This window comes from Pempheris klunzingeri, chromosome 4 (assembly GCF_042242105.1).
Source record: "Pempheris klunzingeri isolate RE-2024b chromosome 4, fPemKlu1.hap1, whole genome shotgun sequence".
Classification (NCBI taxonomy): domain Eukaryota; kingdom Metazoa; phylum Chordata; class Actinopteri; order Acropomatiformes; family Pempheridae; genus Pempheris; species Pempheris klunzingeri.
Genome location: NC_092015.1, coordinates 4,962,261 through 4,981,358, shown reverse-complemented (window position 1 = coordinate 4,981,358; position 19,098 = coordinate 4,962,261). Strand labels below are relative to the sequence as shown.

At 44.4% G+C, this 19,098-nt stretch overlaps 3 protein-coding genes across 3 annotated transcripts in view; 1 reads left to right on the top strand and 2 right to left on the bottom strand.

Moving 5' to 3' along the window:
• The window catches only part of treh (trehalase (brush-border membrane glycoprotein)), a 141,089-nt gene that overhangs the window by 56,390 nt on the left and 65,601 nt on the right, over window positions 1-19,098 (bottom strand). The window lies entirely within an intron of this gene.
• Window positions 6,064-7,844, top strand: LOC139200615 (uncharacterized). The gene is made up of 3 exons (XM_070829953.1): window positions 6,064-6,149; window positions 6,552-6,926; window positions 7,799-7,844. The coding sequence occupies exons 1-2, from the start codon at window positions 6,098-6,100 to the stop codon at window positions 6,911-6,913; spliced, it is 414 nt and encodes a 137-aa protein (XP_070686054.1). The 5' UTR covers window positions 6,064-6,097; the 3' UTR covers window positions 6,914-6,926; window positions 7,799-7,844.
• Window positions 10,169-19,098, bottom strand: part of cdon (cell adhesion associated, oncogene regulated) — a 30,743-nt gene continuing 21,813 nt past the window's right edge. The window contains exons 11-19 of the mRNA XM_070829590.1: window positions 18,640-18,843; window positions 17,903-18,084; window positions 17,082-17,187; window positions 15,630-15,752; window positions 15,180-15,371; window positions 13,784-14,079; window positions 13,536-13,615; window positions 12,239-12,501; window positions 10,169-11,162 (exon numbers count right to left, since the gene is read on the bottom strand). Coding sequence (XP_070685691.1) covers window positions 11,008-11,162; window positions 12,239-12,501; window positions 13,536-13,615; window positions 13,784-14,079; window positions 15,180-15,371; window positions 15,630-15,752; window positions 17,082-17,187; window positions 17,903-18,084; window positions 18,640-18,843 — 1,601 coding nt within the window. The 3' untranslated portion in view covers window positions 10,169-11,007. The remainder of the gene's footprint in view (window positions 11,163-12,238; window positions 12,502-13,535; window positions 13,616-13,783; window positions 14,080-15,179; window positions 15,372-15,629; window positions 15,753-17,081; window positions 17,188-17,902; window positions 18,085-18,639; window positions 18,844-19,098) is intronic.

Here is a 19,098-nt window from a genome sequence, read left to right as displayed (position 1 = left end):
ATTGTTGATGCATTTTGAAGCTTATTTTTTCATATAAATGATGAATATTTGTGAAGTTTAGAAATGTTTCTCTCTGAATACTAAGTGACCTCATTTGGGATCCTGGTTAAGGCCGAGATATTCTACCCTAAAGACTATTAAACCTCCTCCCTAGCTGTGATTTCTGCCACTCCTGAATCACTGAATGCCAGCCAGCATCATGCACATTCACACCCCGACTTATACAAATCAATGGTGTGTTTGTAAATTACACGCTGGATGTATTTGTAGTCAAAAAGATGAAGGAGTTAAACCATGTTTGACTTCCCCATTACACCAGTGGAAACAAAATAGTAATTTCACTGTCATGTTTGAAGCATTTTTGAAGCTAATCTTTGTTTTTTCGGGAAACGTCTCAGCATTTAAATTGTCGACGTTCAGAGTGTTGGCTTCTGTTGAGAGAGTCGGATAATTTGCTGCCGTACATCTGGTGATAAATTGGATAATAATACAAAGTGTGCAGCAGTTTAAAATGTTTGAGCGAGAAAACAAAAGTCACTGCGACGCCGAAATGTGTCGTTCAAATGTGACACTGAAGAGAAAAAAAAAAAGCCACGTGAGCAATTTAAACACCCGTGTTTCTGCATCTTTTACTCCATTTACTACACATCACACACTGCTGACTTAACAGCACTTCTAGTCGTTTTTGTACAGCACGCTATGATTGTAGGTACCTCCAGGAATTCCCATTAGTTCCACTGATCTCACAACACATTCACACAGGACAATGTTTGTGAGCGGTTATTATCTAAATCACTCATACAGGTATTTCATAACTTCTGTAACTTCCCACTGACCTCACAACTACACAAACGCCATCAGATCCAATAGTAACAGAACATTTTAAAGATCAAGAGGAATGTCTTTAAATCATTTGTGTTTCCTCTTTTACTGCAGACACACTTGATTTCGTTGTAGTAACATCAAAGCAGACCTCGCTGCTGCCTTCAGTGTGGCCCTGTAGGCTTTGTAAAACACAGTATGCAAAACCACCGTATTAAATATTCATTTAGCAAACCGCTGTGTCAACCTCATTCCCCAAATTTCCAAATCTGATATGATGATATTCTAACTAAATGAATTAAACAAGAGAAAACGCAGCCAAAAAAGCCTAAAGCGCTGGATTATTACACGTTCCTCTTGTTCTCTGCCCTCAGCTGCCATGGGAGACTCTAGAAAACAAAGAGGCCTATGACAGACCACCTGCTCAGAGAGGATTGTGGGTATGAGCTACTGTACACTAAACAGCTGAACCAGGAGCAGTGTGAGGGTCCCGTGGGGAGAGAGGCTGGAGAGGGAGGGGGGGGCGGTGCTGTGAGGGTGGGGGCTCGGGGTGGGCCGGTCCAGACGAGGTGCTCTTGCGGTAATGGTTGCAGAGGTCGTGGTTGTATGTGGCATATCTGCTCCCCGGATCCTGATGGACAGTGGTCAAGTCTGTGCTCAGTACATAAATACTCCACGCTACATTAGCCACCAAAGCCTTTCCATATGTTGTTTGCAGAAGGCCTCTATGGTGCTTAAACTCCAATCCCCATCTGGCTCTTTCCAGGTCAGCTCATCCAGGACTTCACGCACGCTGCCTGACATGGACCTGCTTTCTGCTTCTCAAGAGGGGGAGAGTGCCAGGCCCTCTGTGCTCCTGTGGTTTACATACCCGACCTAGCATGTCGCAAGCTCCAGACCAGCACACTGTAAAAAATTACCACAGCGAGACCCTGTTTAGCAGCATGCCGAGTCTTAACATCGCATCCTTCTGAAACCAAAACAAAACTTCTGAAAGTAGAGTTGAGAGAACGCCTGTTCGATCCAACGTGGGTTCTCTTGTTACAGGACTCTGGGAGTGTAAACATCTTGAAATAAGGCGGAATAAGCGGATCTTTCCTCTAGTCTCAAGAGAACAACACTTGATTCGAGTAAATTGTTTACACAAGTTGATTTTAATTGGGAACAAGTTAAATAATCTCACCCCAATGACAGATTTTTCTTCGTTGTTTGAGGAAAACAACATGTCAACTTTGAACATTAAACTAAAGGACTTGCTATGATCTAAATTTTGTGCGGTGCAATTGATCATCAGGTCCACTCCAGTTTGGCTGAGAGAGCAAATGTATCCACAGGCCTTTGAAAACCAGCTGAGCTCACTGATTTAAAACCAGAACGAATTTTCTCACTACAAAGCAAATGTAACAAATAAAGAGCAGTGCATTTGTTTTCAGCCATTAACATGTCTGTTATTGGATAGCGTTAAATTCTTCCAGGGACAGCGGTGGCCATTGTTGGTCAGACACTTTGTAGCACTAAAGATTGCTTGTCTGTGAGTTTCTGGCTTTTTCATCCAAGTTTGTCACAAGTTTAAAAGAAGAATTAGTTCAGACATGTTGTTTTTCTCCTAAAGTACTCACATATCCATCTGCTTTTTGCCTTGGAGCAATAGTTCACATTTTATGGGTGCATGATGCTCTGTTTTTGATATTTGTTTCCAACGTAAATCACTTGATTGTAATATTTTGAGTATTATTTCAGCATTTTCTATGTATTTGAAACTGTGGTGCAAGTACAAGTGAAACCACCCCCCCCAACTGCCTATTTTGTCACTTGTTGCAAGAAAACTTGATTCCTGTGCCACAATAAACCTTAACTTTAGTAGAAAAACATTTTGTGCATGGCCGCGGGGCTGCAGAGGTTATCCGTAGCTTTACTGTAAAACAATATTTTGTGCCTGTGTGCTCCTGGGGCTCAGTGGAGGAGAGAGGCCCCTTCCTGCTGCCCTTGTCCCAAGGCCAGTCAGCTGTGGCTGTGCTCTGCTCTGTGATTCAGGTAGAGGCCCAACAGGGAGCCCTCTGCAGCGTGGAGAGGTCTGAGGCTATGAGATGAGTGAGCCAGGAGGGAAATGGAGGTCACGGGGGAGGACCTTTGTGCTTTACGAGCACAGGGCTCTGCACAGCCTTGCTTACCTCCGCTCTACTTGCCTGGCAGATAAATGATAATAGAGCAGAAATATATGGTAGGCTGGTTAATATATGTTAGCCTGTCTACCAGAATAGTACAACAGCCTCGCTCCACCTCCTCAATGTGTGGTCCCTGACACGACTGTCAACTGAAGAAAAAGCAGGGAGGAGGAGGAGGAGGAGGAGGAGGAGGAGGAGGAGAAGGAGGAGGAGGAAGAAACCTCCCAGCTGCAGCCAGCTTCAGATGGGTTCAAGTCCGAGGACGGCGGTGCACAGATACACTTACAAATAAGAGGAAGTGAACATTGCTGGACACTGGACGCCTCTGATAAAACCCGAGTTACAAAAACAAACACAGTGGCTGAACAGCACTGTGAAAATCAAGGAAAATAAAAGAAAATCAGAATCTCATTAGATAAGTGGAAACACACATCCTCACTGCAAGCCAACACAGACTATTTCTCTCATCCAGAGACTGAATCATCTGCTGTTAAGCTTTAGTAACACATTCCAATACAGGTGGTCCTCCAAAATGAGAGGTTGACTTTGCTTTCAACAATGCCAGTGGTAATGACTGATCTAATCATAGGGCGCGCTCACGAAACCCACCTGTTTTGCCAGCCTTGCTCTCACATAAAGTTGCCAAGCGCTTACAGTCTGGGCGGGTGGCACATGTTGGGGTGGCAGTAATGTGTTACGCAGATCCCTATATAGTCCCAGCTATCTGGGTCTGATTCTGCTCTCTCATCTGCTGCCAAGAACAAAAAAAGTCGCTCGAGTTTGGCCCGGCTGGATCCGCTCAATAGGGCACTGCACCTGAGAGCTTTTATGGGGCTAAAAGGGTCCAGATAAGATGCAACCTTCCCTTTGTTGCCCACCGACCGCCATCCAAAACATTTTGTTTTGCAACGACTCACATTTTCCAGTCGCCTGGTCTTCTTCCTTCCCTTTTTTTTTTTTTTTCAAGTTTCGAGCAGCCAGGCAGAAAATCAGGCAGGCAGCCAGCAGATGTGGCAGGCCCTTATGTGCAGGACTGCAGCGCTTAGAAAGGATGTGCTTCACCAGTAAAGAATTTGGTCAGCTTGTAGTCCAACAGAACAGGACTTACTGGTCCCATTAATGACAAATCACACTCCCCCTCTCCTTTGTCACAGCTTGGACATTATACCCTGGTGGAGCAGCTGCAACACGGTTCTGTCAGTGGCCCAGCTGTGCTGGAATGGGCTTAAATATTAGCTGTGCACTAAATAAAAATATTATATTTAGGACGATTGTGTTGCTTATTTCAGGCTTAACGCAGATCAGATACAATATCAACTCGAATGCAAATGCTAAAACCAATTTCTGCCCATAAAGCACGGTCAGCTTCCCAAGCTACTCCCAGAGCTTTGGACCATATCTCACAGCCCTCTTGAAGTGAATGGAACTTGCTCAGGTGTCATAACTGATGGTTGTGGTGTAAAAACAAGTTTTCTGACATGCAACAAATGTCATGAGCTGGAATCAAACCAGCGATGTTTGACCATGCAGTGTGACATGAACTGTAACAACTACCCCGGTTCTCCTATAACACTGTATCACTTATAAGTAATAAAGGAGAGACATATTATTACTATTATTTGTCTTCTAATGGAGCCCTGTGGGTCGAGATGCCAAATGCTGCCCTTTACAGTTAATAACATGTATTGTATATCCTGGGGTTCGGGCCAGTGCAGTGCAAATTACTTAAAACTGCCTTCCAATGAGTTGATAGTTGTTTCCAAAGGAAAATACAAAGTTAAAATTTGTTAGCTCCTCATAAACTTGTAAAACGAGACAAGCTGCAAACTCTTTGGACTATAACGTTAGTGCAACCCTCTCTTGCAGTCTCCTGACTGACTCCTTCTGTGTCGTGTTTGTCTTTCGTGCTTTATCTCCAGGTCACTTTTTTTCCATTGCAATTCATGTTTTGGCAAATTTAGTAGAAATATCATTGTGCAATGTGTTTACTAGCTTGTCAGTGTTTCACTGATATATCTTTGAACTTCATCTGCCAGACCACTCTGCCCTCAGAAACCATGTTGTTTTATATTGCATTTTTATTACATCTGTCTGTCTTCCAGCAGCGTTCTAAATATAGACCTCCTCTTCCCCCCAAAAGAGCCGAGCACTAAGTCCTTACTAATTAGAGCCTTCTCCTCAGTCTGGTGCTGCCTCCAGTAAGAGCAGGTTTATGGGCTGCTCGCAGGGCAGCACAGCTCAGCTCAGCTTCAGCCTCTTCTGTTGTAGCTAGCAGGCCCAAACATCAGCCAGAGGCTCTGGGAAACAGAGTTTTTACTAGCGGCTGCTGCGTGGCACCACTAATGATGCTCACTGTTTGTCTCCTCCTAAATCTAGTCTAAACAGGGCATTTTTTTCTTTACAACAGATATACTTACATGAGCGTCCTACTTCAACAAGCATTTAATGGTTTTGGGACTGATATACATAATACATGAATTATGCAAAAATAACCCATGCATTTTTAAGTGTCTATGTGCACTGCTTCAGTGATTCACACATGTCTAAGCATAGAGATGACACAATGCTGTCCCAGAGTCAAGAAAACCAGTTATCAGTAGATAACATAAATCAGCTGTGATGTTATTCTTGCTGCATGCCTCTCATAAAACAAATAATAACTCGCAGGTGTTTGCATGGGAGGCGGCGCGCCATTTTTCCGACCTTGCCGGGCCCTGGTTTTCATTTCATGTTGGAAGCGATGGAATTTCTAAAAAGGCTATCTCCACCGGTTTATTCAATAATACATGAAGCGATGGCATCATCCTGACACCCTACACCTTTCGCTCTCAGGTTTAGCCATTAGCCCAGTCATGAGTGGAGAGCTGGAGAGACAGGCAAAATGGAGCGACACTGGGGAGGTGGAGGCATTGATGAATAATTTAAAGTGAATTCAGTGTAGTTTGAAAGAATTCTGCCTGTCAGTCCCCCAGCCCGGCTCAGTCACTCTCAGCGTGGACAGCAGTGTGGACCGCAGCGGAGACACGCTTTCGCCACTGTCACAGGCTTTAAATAGCCTCCTGACTTGAGATTTCCAGCTGAAGCTTTGAGGCACCACAGGGAGTCTGAGGATGATGCCTTATCTCTGCTTGCTCCTCTTCTGGCTGGCTCTTCCTCTACAAGGTAAAGGCTCATTGTACTTCAGCTTACTTTTGACAACAAAGGTGTTGAGGTGGGGACAAGTCGAGGCGAGTAGGCTTTCTCTTCATCACAAACTGCTGTCATTATTATGTCAAATTGCACGGTGGAGCCAGAGGGTGGGCCATGAAATAAGATCTGTGTAAGAGGCCAGAGGAAGATAAACTACAAGTGTGTTTAATTACGTGTTGTTCATCCACATGAGCTGACGCAGTCCATTCCCAACGAGCTGTGAGGTCTTGTAAAAGTTTTCTGAAGACATTAACTAATAAACATCTGTCAATACTGAGCTTGAAGAGGCTGTTTTTGTCGTCGTGTAGAAAACAACACGTGAGCTTTTCTTCCCTTACAGTAATAGTAACTGACTCCGACTGGCTCGTGTTGCAGGTCTGGAGATACTTGACCCCGAGGAGGTGGAATATATTCGCTCACATGTTACAGCAACAGTGGGGGGCTCAGTCACCTTGGACTGCGGTTCCACCATGCCCACCATCTTCATCTGGGGCTTCACCAAACCAGGAACTGATAACAGCGTAGCAGTGGCTTACAACTACGGACAAGGCCCGAAGCTCCATTCTCAGTCCAGCAGCCCGGGCCACATGCAGGTACCCGTCAACACGTCCGCTTTGGTGATAGAGGAGCTTCAGAGGGATGCGGAGGGGATGTACACCTGCCAGGCTTTGTATGATACAGACGAAGGGGCCAGGATAACTTTCTACTTCACCCGGCTGGATGTGGAGGATGACTGAGGAAGATTCTCCGGTCTGTTTTGCATCAGTCTCATCACTTCAAAAAGCGTGCTGCATTAATGTTTCAAGATTCACGACCAGCGTGTGCATCATCAAATCATCTGTTTTACAGATTTCAAAGTCCCTTAAAACATGTTCTCAATTCTTGACTTATCTTTTGTGAGATCAAGCATGCAGATAGTTTTAAGGATTACAATTAGGATTAAATATCTGTCTGTGAGATTTTTGCCCCCACCACAATAATTTCACCAATGAAAATATACTTTTGAAGTGAAACCACACCAATTGTGCACGTCAAAATCAGTTAATGCATCCTGGGAAGTTCTCCTCAACCTGTGGAAGTGTTTGTCTCATACGAACGCTGAAGGGAACATCATAAATTACGTACCACTCACCTGTGCTGTGTTGGGGTGGAGGCAGAAATCTCAGAAACAGGTAACTCAAGTATCTAATCTATTGGTGACAGGGTTAAATACCACAGGAGTTTAGTGAGAAAAGAAGTTTTTTGTCACTGGGTGCAGAGACTTTTTAGCACCAGACTGGGCTGTAATACACACTGAAACACTTTGATCACACAAAGACTGAGCTATTGTCTCCTGCAATCTTTGTAGCCATATAAACTTACTAAGCGTGACACCGTGTAGACGTGAGGTCGTGGTTTCCATTTCAAATACTTTACCACTCTTGTATTGTGCTGATTATTAAAACCATCTGGATAGCGTGTTCATTAGACAAGACTACTTTTTGGTTGTTTTTTCCCCAAATATATTGTTCATTACTGTGTCTACTTAATTCTAATAAGCACCCTGCTGCGTTGTTTTTCTTTCTTGAAGTGCATCAGATTGTGCTCGTTGTTCAACTAATGTGAGCTGTCGCTTTCAACAGAGTGAGAGACTGTGACACATCCAGACCAGACTGACACGCCGTCCGAGGCCATCATTTCTTATTCCTGAATAATTTCTGGGAAATATTTTAGCTCTTTTGAACTGATAAACCTGGACAGAAATCCTTACACATGAAACGCATTTTCACTCAAATAACTCATCCGTATGAAATAAACATATCATCTCATAGTGGTTGGTGAAGGAAAATGACTACGTAGATTTATTTTTCAACCAGGATAATTTCTTCTGACTCATGTGAATTCATTTCCGTCTCAGGTAAGCAGGTTTGTCATCAGTAGGCTCATTATTGATCCAGAACAATGTGATGATGTTGACATTGTGGAGTCTGCTGACAGGGAGAAAATGGGGGGAGATAAATGGAAGCAGCTGGGATAAAGATGACACTGATTTCCCCCTTTTATATCCAACAGGTGCAGCCTGCAAATGTTGTTGTTACACCAGCATTAAATCCCAACTGAATGTTAGCTGAGTGACATCTTCATGCAGCAAGACAAATAAATAGCTGATATCCTTAAGGAAACACATAGATTAGTAGTCGTGTTAGCTCATCAGGGGACCCACAGGAATGCTGCTGGAGGTCGTCCAAACACAACTTGCTTCACTTGTAGTTTGTGACATCTCAAGGATAAACCCACCCAGGGCTGAATCAGGCCAGTTAACAACACACTGCCTGATTCATAAGAATTGCATTCATTCAGGGAGCGCTGTAGAGAGACAGAGAGAGAGAGAGAGGAAGAATGGTGGGCGGAGGGGAGAGGGAACGGCGTTAACAGGTCGGCTCTGCAGCAAGGGGCAGAAATTCCAGGGTGGACAATGAGCTTTCTTGTTCCCATGGGCTCCTTAATGAAGGGGTGTAGCTGTGTGGGTAGAGGGTGCAGGGCAGGGCTGAGGGAGGGTGCCGACTGATAGACGTGGGAGATGGAGAAGCAGCTCATTTAGAGACAACCCTGCCCTTATCTTCTCCTCATCAGCCCAGCCTGCATCTGTCAGCATCCCCTCTCCCTCCCCAGACCATTTCTCTTTCGTTTCCAGCTTCATTTCCTTCCCATTGTTTCGTTCCTTTTTTTTCGCCCTAATGGCAGCGAGGGAGTCATAATGGACACTCCGACGAGCTGCTGAATGGAACTAAAATTAAAGATGAAAGGAAACTTAATGAGACTGTGCAGAGAATTCCCCGTTCTTTCCATCATTCTGGGATGTAAGTCACTTTATATTTTGCATTCATACCTCAAAAATATTTTTAAAAAAGCCAGCGCTCATCTAAAACACTCAGGCAGGCTGTTCATGAGAAAGAACTGAGTTTAAGTCAAGTCATCTGAACGAATACCACCAGTCTCCGAGACTAAAAATAACAGCCGGAAGAGGCTACGCCACGCCTCAGCAGCAGGCGCGTAAATCCGGGTGCCAGGAATATCCCGTATACCATCAGGGGGAGGAGACATGCCAGGCGAGCCGGGGCCTGAGGACTGGCAGCAGACTCTGGCACAAACACAGGCAGACAGGCACCAGGCATGGAAAGCCTGCACCACAGTCATCCTCAGTGAAGCATGGGCCAGCCCTGTCATCTGCCTGCTGCAATCCTATCAACTCCAATCAGCCAGCACACCATGGAGATTATTTTAAAACCAATGGATGGGTTTAAGCCTTCAGAAAATGGGTTTGGCAAAAGCAGGCTGAAACCTGAGAAGAGTATATTACAACTGTTCTGTGAGTGAGTGATTAGCAGTATTCTCACACATCGAGAGCGGCACACGGTGATGTTTGATGACAGAGTCGCTCATTTCAACCCTCCCTCCTCCCATTTCTAATGTGCCACTGTCCATTGTGGTCTCTACAGTAAGATGTTACAGCGACACCAGACAGGTCTGCACGTTAGCAGCTCCAAACTGGCAACGCAACCCTCAGTTCCCAGAAATCATGGAATGTAGTATGTTTAAACTGGGACCAACGTTCCCAATATGTGATTACTTAAAGGGTCGGTTCACCCAAATTGCAAAACAATACATTTTGTTTTAGTTATTTAGTTTCGGTTTCATATGTTAAAGTTTAGTTTTCTGCCGCCAACACAATAAAACTGAGGTTATGGAAGTTTTTGTTTGCACTGCTTGAAAAACTCAATACTTGTTTTTCTTGTTAAACAATGTCCCTGTCCCTCTTGATAATTCACAGACATCAGTGCTCACAACATGGGACTACGTCTTTATCAGCAATATGGTATGAATCTGCTTTATCAGGGTTAAGTAACAAAACAAACAGTGATCTGGGTGAACCAGTGCATTAAAACTCTGTTAACTAGCAGCAGAGCCGTTTTAACATACAACGATTTGTATGCTCACGCTTAACAAATCTGTTTTAATGTAACTACTCCTCTTCTCTAACAGATTGGGGCCAGTAGGTCAACGGCGCTCTAAAAGCAACAGTGCATTTTGCGTAAAGTGATGAGCTATCAAGTATTCACTGAAGCAAAGAGCAGCAGCCTTAATCTGAACAGTGAAGGGAGTGTTCACCCCGTTCAGGGGTCACTGCAGTGGAACAGCCCATCACAGAGCCACATCAAAGGCCTGCCAGAAATATCGATGGGTTTGGACTGGGGCCGGGAAATTCACTATGGCAATCATTCATCGGGCGCTGCACATGAAGGAGTGGAGGAAAGACATTGAAAATAGGTTGTTGTTTACTCTTCCATATCTTCTCTTTATATTATTACAAAACTTTACACGGACAATTGCTAATCTCCACACTCAAGTGGAACACAGAGGGACAAAACAACAAAAAATAAAAAGTATTTCTCATCCAAAAGGCATAAATAATATAAAAGACAAACTTTTTTCCTTTAAAACAGATACATTCATATGAAATAATATTTTACTACTACAAAAAATAAATAAGTCATCTAAAGAGTCTTTTAAGAGAGTCTTCCCTCCAATGGGAGATAGTTTCTGTCTTTGAGTGACATTTCCTTTGCTCTTTGCGTTTCTCTCCATCTGGCTTCGCTCTCTTTTCCCACATCGCTCATCTCAGCTCAGTCCATCGAAACCTGTGTGTCCTTGTCACCGTAACATGCAGTGTCTCTGACTACGCCATCGCCGGTCCTCCATCCTCTGCGATTCTCACCACAGTCCAGTCTCTCTGCCTGGTTCCTCTGAACCCTCCACGCTGCAGGGGAGTTTGTTTGTGTGTGGGTTGAGTTCAGACCTCCTGTGGGCTGGGCTGGATCAGCTCTCCTACCAGGCTGCTGCTGGAGATCCACCCAGGCTTTTCGTCACAGTCCAAGTCTGGCAGGCCGAGACTGTCCCAGCACACCACAGGCCCCTCCATGTCCACGCACTCCAGCTCCTCCTCAGCTGCAGAGAGGGAGACGAGGGGCGAGTCTTTGGTTTATACTTCATATTAAAGAAGACAAGAACAGAATCTGGAGAGGCCCACCGTGTAATTTGTGGTGATGCTGCATAGTTTGTCTGTATACAACATGAGGATTGGTAATGATATAAAAACTTACTAGTAAGCCATGGAGAAGAACTGTCAGGGTTTGATTACACAATAGTGTTTAGTGGGAATTTGTTTTTGAGCTTTAATGTCTCAAAGCAACAGTTTGACATTTGGGGAAAATAGATTTATTCACTTTCTCACAAACAGTCTGATGAACAGATCGATATCTCTTTGTGCGGTAAATATGAAGCTATGGCCAGGAGCAGGTTAGCTTAGCTTAGCACAGAGCAGCTACCCTGGGTCTGTTCACCCTTTAAACATCACTTATCACCACCGTTACATCACTCCAGACTTTTCCAGTCTTTATGCTAAGCTAGGCTAACTGCCTAACAGTTTTATATTTACCACACACAAATGAGAACAGTAACAATCTTCTCACCTGTCTCTCAGCAAGAAAGCAAACAAAGACACTTCCCAAAATATCAAGCTATTCTTGTAACCTTGTGAGCCTAAAATTACAGTGAGCTATGCAGTCGATCATATAGGTTACAGCAGAGGCCATCACCCCATCTGATTGTAATTGTGTGATTGCTATTATTCTGTGTTTCTCCTACAATTCATCATGGAAAACATTTAAAAACATAATTTAAATTTTGCAGTCACCTTAAATTTTTCATTACAGTACTGAAATAGTGTCACCGTTGACAATAAAGGAGAAGAGATCGCATCTAACATCACATGCAGATCTGACAGGGATGAGGTCATTCCCGCCTACAGTTATCTCCTACAGCTTTATTCTCTAACATTTGTTTTGAACTAATTGGTGTTTCAATGCAAAGACAGTTGAATCTAATGCTTCCATTATCTATTAGTGCTTTATAACAGAGAAAAGACCAGAGGGAGGAAGAAAAAAAGAAGAAGTGGTGGAGGAGGAAAAGGACAAAATACTTGGAAATATTTTGTGGGCATTTGGTATAAAAATGTGTCTCACCAGTGTTGTCTGCTGGACAGTTTTCATTGTTCCCGACCAGACAGCAGGAATGCTGCGAGGGCGACGACTCCTTGTGCTCGTCTGGCTGGCACCCTGCGTCGGCCCCCTGGTCACCAGAGTGCATCTGGCTGTCGGGCCCGTGGCACTGCGAGGAAACCTGGCCCAGAGGCACCATCTCCAGCCCGTCCTGCTGGCACGGGGCCACGCGATGCATTAGAGGCAGAGTGCCGCTGGAGAAAGTGCCATTGGTCTTGTTGTAACATCTGCTCAGAGACGGAGGGAGATGGAAAGAAAATGGGGACACGTCGGTTTATAAAGGTGCTCGCCCACTGACAGCTCTCAGCGGAGCTTCACAACGTTCTGAGCTACGCTCTTCCTCTCTGCAGATATCTGTGGGTTTACCACCAGACACAGAAAACCATTGTGTTAATAGTCCAAACAGTCTACAAAACAATACCAGCTCTAACACGACTGCAGTACAGCTGCAAAGAAGTGTTGAACAGTTGAACCAGAGATTAAAGGTCCAGTCTCACTGCCTCTAAATAATTGTGACACACTGTGGTTTTGCTCTCCAGTGAAGTTCTCAAATGCAGACAGTTGCGCGCAGCGAGCTTCACCACGTTTCCCTGAACTCATCGGCACATGATTGGATTGTGACCACACCCCCTCTTTTCCCAGCAGCCGGAGGTAAATAAACACAGGGCTCATTAGGTCTGCTGGCTGGGTGCACACAGGGTAAACTGTGATGCTGGGGACCCTTAAGTACATAAACAGGACTAGTAGGAGGGGAAATGTGTGTGTGTGTGTGTGTGTGTGTGTGTGTGATGGGGTCACACACTATTGCTCAGCGGCATTTTATAAAATATCAGGATATTTCCTTGCAACATCCATAGAGCTCATCTATTTCAGTTTTTTTTAATATTTCACCTAAAAAATACAGATTTTTTTTTAAAAAAAGGGAGTCGGTTGATTTACTAGTTTCACCCAGATTTTATGTTCCCACACACCTAAAAGTCACTGTGCTTCTTGCTGTGGGAAGACAATATTCACTGTAGTTCTTAAAATTTAATAGAAATCGAAAATGGAAATCTAGCTGCGGATTGTGCACCGGAATCCCTTTAAATAAATGAAAAAAGATAAATGATTTAACTACAGTGTCTCACAAACTACATGTCTCAGGTCTGATTCTTGCCTCGATTTGCATACAGATTTTTTTCTGATTACACCCACTAACTAATAATCAATATAAACAAACATGAAAGACAAAACCAGAAATAACGTGTCCTTCTTCTCTCACCTGTTATTGTTGCAGAGGTTCTGACAGCTCATACAATCAGACGTCTCTGTTTGAGGCAGCGCTGTATACATGCCTCCACCCTGACAAGAGAACACAAATACCACGTGAAGTCGAGCCAAAGTGAATTTAGCACCTGCTGATGTAAAATGCCACACTCAGTCATTTAATACTTGTATAAAATGGACATGAATAAGGTGGCCAGTCTCCAGGTTTGGAGCACTTTGTGGTGTCTGGGCTGCTGCACTCACGTTATGGTGGTGGTGAGGGTGCGAGTGCTCGCAGTCCCGGGTGCTGTGGGGCAGGGTGCCATCGTGGCTGTGTGGGTGGCCGGGTGAGAACAGGCCGCTGGAGCCGTTGAGCAGCGCCAAGCCGTTGGGGAGTTTGTGGTGGAGGTGATGACACCCTTGGGGCAACATGGGGCCACTGTGCCCGTAGCCAGCGTGGACGCCCCCATTGATGCGGCTGGAGCCAGGCAGCGTGGTGTACTCAAGAACGTGCCCATTCATCTCTGCCGGCTGGTACAGATAGCCTGGAGGGTCGTACTCTATAGCACAGAGACAGGAGGTGATGGAGAGTGGTTAGCATTCAGGTAGAGGCCAGTTTGAGGTCCTCTTCCAGGAATAATTCATCACAGCAAGAAAACTGTATTCATTATCGACTAAGTTTAGTTTTCAGCCGTAAAACTTCCTGAGCACAGACAAAAATCTGTCCAAAGCCCGTTAGAAATGTGAAACTAAGTGAACTGTTGTTAGTCAGTCGTCTGATTCTAAATCTAATCATAAGAAATAGAAACTTGGTTCTATGAATACGTTTTAAAATGTTTTTCATGTTTCTTTGAAACTTTTAAACCTGTTGGAGAAGAAATAAATGTGTCCGTCTTCTGCATCTGAAAAGCCACTTTTAGTTATTTGTCAAAGTTTGGACTTTTTTCTCTCATAGCAAATCATCCTGTAACAACTACGGAAATTTGGCACAGACGCCGTCACATTCTTCTTCTTCTTCTCTATGTGACCTTCAGCCCAGATTTTAGGGTTAGATAGAAATCAGAATTTTGCAAAATCTGACATCTTTTTTTTGTTATCTTGGCAATGTTCTTATAAAACACACTGCACCAAACTGTTATAGAAAACTGTTTTGGTATCAGTTCTGAAACATATCGCCACTGGCATTAATAAAAAAAAGAAGAAGAAATCACTTCTCTTTTTCAGTGACTTTGATGTTGGTGAGCTCCAGTGAATTGTAACACCGAAAGTAAGCACCTGTGACTCAATCTCAGCTGTTAGCCAAAATCTTCAAGCTACAAAACCCCAAATATTTACAGATCCAAAGGGTCTGGTAAAGAGTCCATCCAACAACGGCAAACACTTTTGCGAGCGCTGTGGGATCGATGTATGCACTATGAACACTTGGAATACGCTGCAAAGCTGTCTGGGGGCCAACTTTCTTTAAATATGAGACAAATGAAATGGAGGTAACTCTTTGCCAGGGCTGCAAACTCCTTTTAAAGTGAAATAAGTAAAACTAGGTGTGAGGCCAACATACCTTATATGACAGATGGGTTTTAAACGTATTATCCAAAACCTCACAGTGTTAGCAGAAACTATTCTCCCGTCGTCTTTGAGTTTAGATTCTCTAGAAACTCACTGTGCATGTTGTTCTGCTGGCGATTCCTCCACAGACACATGGCGATAAAAGCCAACAGGATGAGCACCATCACTCCCAAAACGCAGCCCACAATCAGGTAAAGGAGTCCTCCAGGTGGGCTGGGGGGCTCCTGCGGGTGGGGGCCAGGTGGGGTGATGGGGTGCTGGCTGGGCGACCCCGGGGACTGACGTGCTGCAGCAGAGAGGGAGGAGGGGATGTGAGGAAGAGCTTTTTACCCGCTAGCAACAAAGAAAAATAACACAGTACCAAACTGTAAAGAGCAAACCATTGTTGTTGGTCTCGTAAAAACCTCAGTGCGTTTATGTCGTGTAATTATGACGATCGTACCCGTCATTAAAGTTACTGCCTTCTCAGGAACATGTCTGGACTCCTGATAAAGTGGAGGTTTGCTTGACGCATGAGTCATTTGGTGTGTTCGTGCCGTCTTACCTCTGGTCTCACAGATCATGACGTTGCTGTATTCACTCTCTCCCCCATCATTAAAGCACTGCATCTTGATATCATAGGAGGTCTCGGGCTGGAGATGTCCAATCATGTGCCAGTGTTTTACACCTGAGAAGGCGAGAAAATGGGGACAAAGGTGAATAATCACTTCCTCTATGAGCTGCTGTTGACTCACATCGCTCCAAACCCTGTGTAAACTCACAATCACTACTTCCCTCCCTCTCTTCATAGCTCACACTTTCATGGAGGTCAGGTTCTTTCATGCTTTCTCTCCGTCCTTTACCCACCTCTCTCTCTTTGCTTCAGCCCCCCCCCCCAATCCCTTCACTCTTCTCTCTTACTCCGTCAGTCCCACAAGGGCCCAGACAGTTGCCTTACTCTAGACAAGCTCCATATATGGCAGCTTCATGTTTGTCCTGGCTGGCCTCCAGTATTCACACACACACACACACACACACTTTACTGCTGCGCTACCACACACAATCACTCCACTACGTGCCCTGAAATCGCAGATGAGACGACAATCTCCCACATTGAAATGCTACATTTCCAAGAAATGAGGCTGAAATAAGGCGTTTTGTTTAATATGAAGTATGATAAATTATTTCACATGTTCGCTGCCACTGCCCTGAGGTACATTTTAACATTAAAAGAAAGTTGCTGCTACAGATTAAACCCACTCTGTGCCGTTTAAAACACAAGTAAACAGCAGTTTGTGCTCAATCACAGATTTCAAATATGCAGTTTTAATCTGAGGGGAAAGCGACTACAGAAGACATGCAAATTCTGTGGCTTTGACACCTTGTGTGTCTAGTTTACATGTTACTGGTTTTTCATCTGCATTTAAATAATTAGATATCAGTGTAAGCACGTCACGGGTGTGCACTGAAGGACATTCACTGAATTGCAGTGGAAACAGTCTTTTCTGGTTGAATGTAACCACATTTTTAACCTCGACCTATTGACATGTTCTGACCTTCAAACCATCAAAGCAGTGCCCACTGGGCACCCAGTGCTGCAGATATTTGTCCCTGACAGTGAGGAGCTTGTGGAGGAGTTGGGCGGAGAGCGAGGACGACCCTCCTTCCCTTCCCTCCCTGTACCAGGCTCCACTGTTAGCATTCCACCCAGCAACCTGAGCCCCTCTCCTCTGGGCGGGCTCATATTTCAGCTCTGGCAACCATTTATTAAAAACAGATTTCAGAAAGCCCTACTGCCCAGGGACAGCACTCTCTATAAATCAAACGGCAGAAATGCCCCTCTTCACTGCACCCTGCTGAGTATCCATTACCCTCCCAGCTCCCAGTTTATCTGCAGAGCGCGAGCTTAACATCCGGGACAGGACGGGGCTGTCAACAAACAATCTACACCAGCTGCACACTCAATCTGTAGTGGAAACACAGACGCACAAACACTCAAATTTGCATTTCCACTTACCTTCGACCACGTCTCTTTTGTAGTCGCTGTCATTGTCGCTGTCTGTGGGCCGGTAGTAAATGTAGAAGCCTTGGATTGGAGTGTTGTTGTTACTCGAGGGACTATACTGAATGGGGATGGAAAAAAAGATTACGTTACACTGAAGCAATCTGGTGGGCAATTACTATACAAAGAGAGGAAATTTTCCAGCAACTAATGGCAGGGCTTGTTATCAGCAGATGTACAGGATTGCAAGCAAGACTGTGATTGCACTGTCTGTCTGAAGTTCAGGAAATAATGAGACTGTCTGAGGTTAAGTAAATGTGGGGAACTATCTGCATCCATCTGCAGCCCAAACTGTTGTGAGGAGGAGAAACAGCTTTGAAGAGAGCAGAATCAAAACGTAGACGGACAGGGCCTCCAAATCTCTGTCAGAGGGGAGCTCTAATCTGCACAGCCACTCAATTAATGGCCTGATTGAGTCTCAAGCTGCAAAAGAACCACCAGTGGTTCAAATTCAGGTGACAGACACAACTACATTTGTGGTAAAGGGTAAGTAAATATTTAACCAAGACAAGTTTGGATTCCCTTTTTCTTTCTCTTCCAAATAAGTCTGTATCTAACTGCTTGTGTTTCATTCCCCCATCTGACTCTTTTTAAGTGATTTCCAGATCTTAGGGAGTAATTTGGTGAGTACAACATGACATAAGTGTTACTGATGGGGCATGAAAATCCCATGAAAATAAGGCCCAAGTTGTAAAAAGTTAAGGAAGTAAGAAAAAGTTTTATAAACTTCTGCCACAGCTGGTCTAAAGGATGCTGTATGTCAGCGCTGTACTCACAGTCCAGCGCAGCATGATCTGGGTGTCACTGATGGCGTCTGTGGATGAGATGTGAGGTCCGACCACAGGGCGGTCTGCGATACGCGGGCTGGCTTGTGGCACCTGGTACAGCTTCGAGGGAATGCTGTGAGGGCTCTCGCCGTACATGTTCATGGCCACCACGCGAAACTTGTAGGTAGATCCTGAGAAAGAATACAGAGAGTTATTGTACAGCAGCAACCGAATATTATCCTGAAGCACCAATAAATCATATTCTGCTGTAGTGACACCCAATTCTGCTGCCTGTGTGTCTAATGATTAATATTAGCTCAAGTTTAGAGGCACTGAAGTGTGAACAAATCTTTGTTTCTTTGCTTATGGCTGAAATTAATTGTTTTTTAACCACATTTTATTCTGATAAAGGTTTATTCTACATGTTGTGTACTTTTTTTTTTTAACAAATATTGTGATACACTAATAACTAACTGCAAAAACTATATTATAATAGCACAATAAAACAATGATTGATTGTCTGTTAGCTAATAAATGTCAAATATCAGCGGGCTGGATGTGTGCAGCACTGAAACAGGTAACATTAGTCTGGATTAAGGCTGACTGATGAAAATCTAGGTAGGAAAATAAGGATCTAAAGATCTTCTAACTAGAGGAAAGGATCAAGAAGCCCTTATCTGAGCTGAGGAATCACGTCATGCTTCACTGGACTGTAGAGAACATTTCTGAACTGTGTGAAAACTCACCAGGCTCCAGATTGCGAACCTCCACAGACAGCTTGAGAGGTGAGATATTATCCGCAGCCACAACCCACTCTGCACTGCGGCCTCGCCTGTATTCCACGCGGAAAGCTGTGATCGGAGAGCCGCCGTTGGCTCTCGGGATCCAGGTGACATACACCGAACTTTCAGTCGCCATGGAGATGGTGGGGCGATCGGGGGCCTCGGGTACTGGGTCAGAAACAAATAAAGAATAACTTATGAGTCGCGCCAACTTCTGTGAACGCGCTTAAAAAACACACAGAACTGTTAACCATCAGCACTGCATCTCAACTCATGTAAGAATGGGACAAGTTCACAGAAAGGGAAAAGAAAAGAAAAGAATATACATCACAGTGAAGCAGCATGCCATGGAGCAATGTGTACTTACTGCCTGGGCTCTTAGCCACAAAGTTAGAGAGAGCAGGAGAGAGCAGGAGAGAGAGG

Excerpts from the sequence above, each read along its gene's own strand:
- LOC139200615 (XM_070829953.1), top strand. The coding sequence starts at position 6,098 with ATGATGCCTTATCTCTGCTTGCTCCTCTTCTGGCTGGCTCTTCCTCTA. Across the intron at positions 6,150-6,551 it reads GCTGGCTCTTCCTCTACAAG|GTCTGGAGATACTTGACCCC; the intron begins GTAAAGGCTCAT and ends CTCGTGTTGCAG.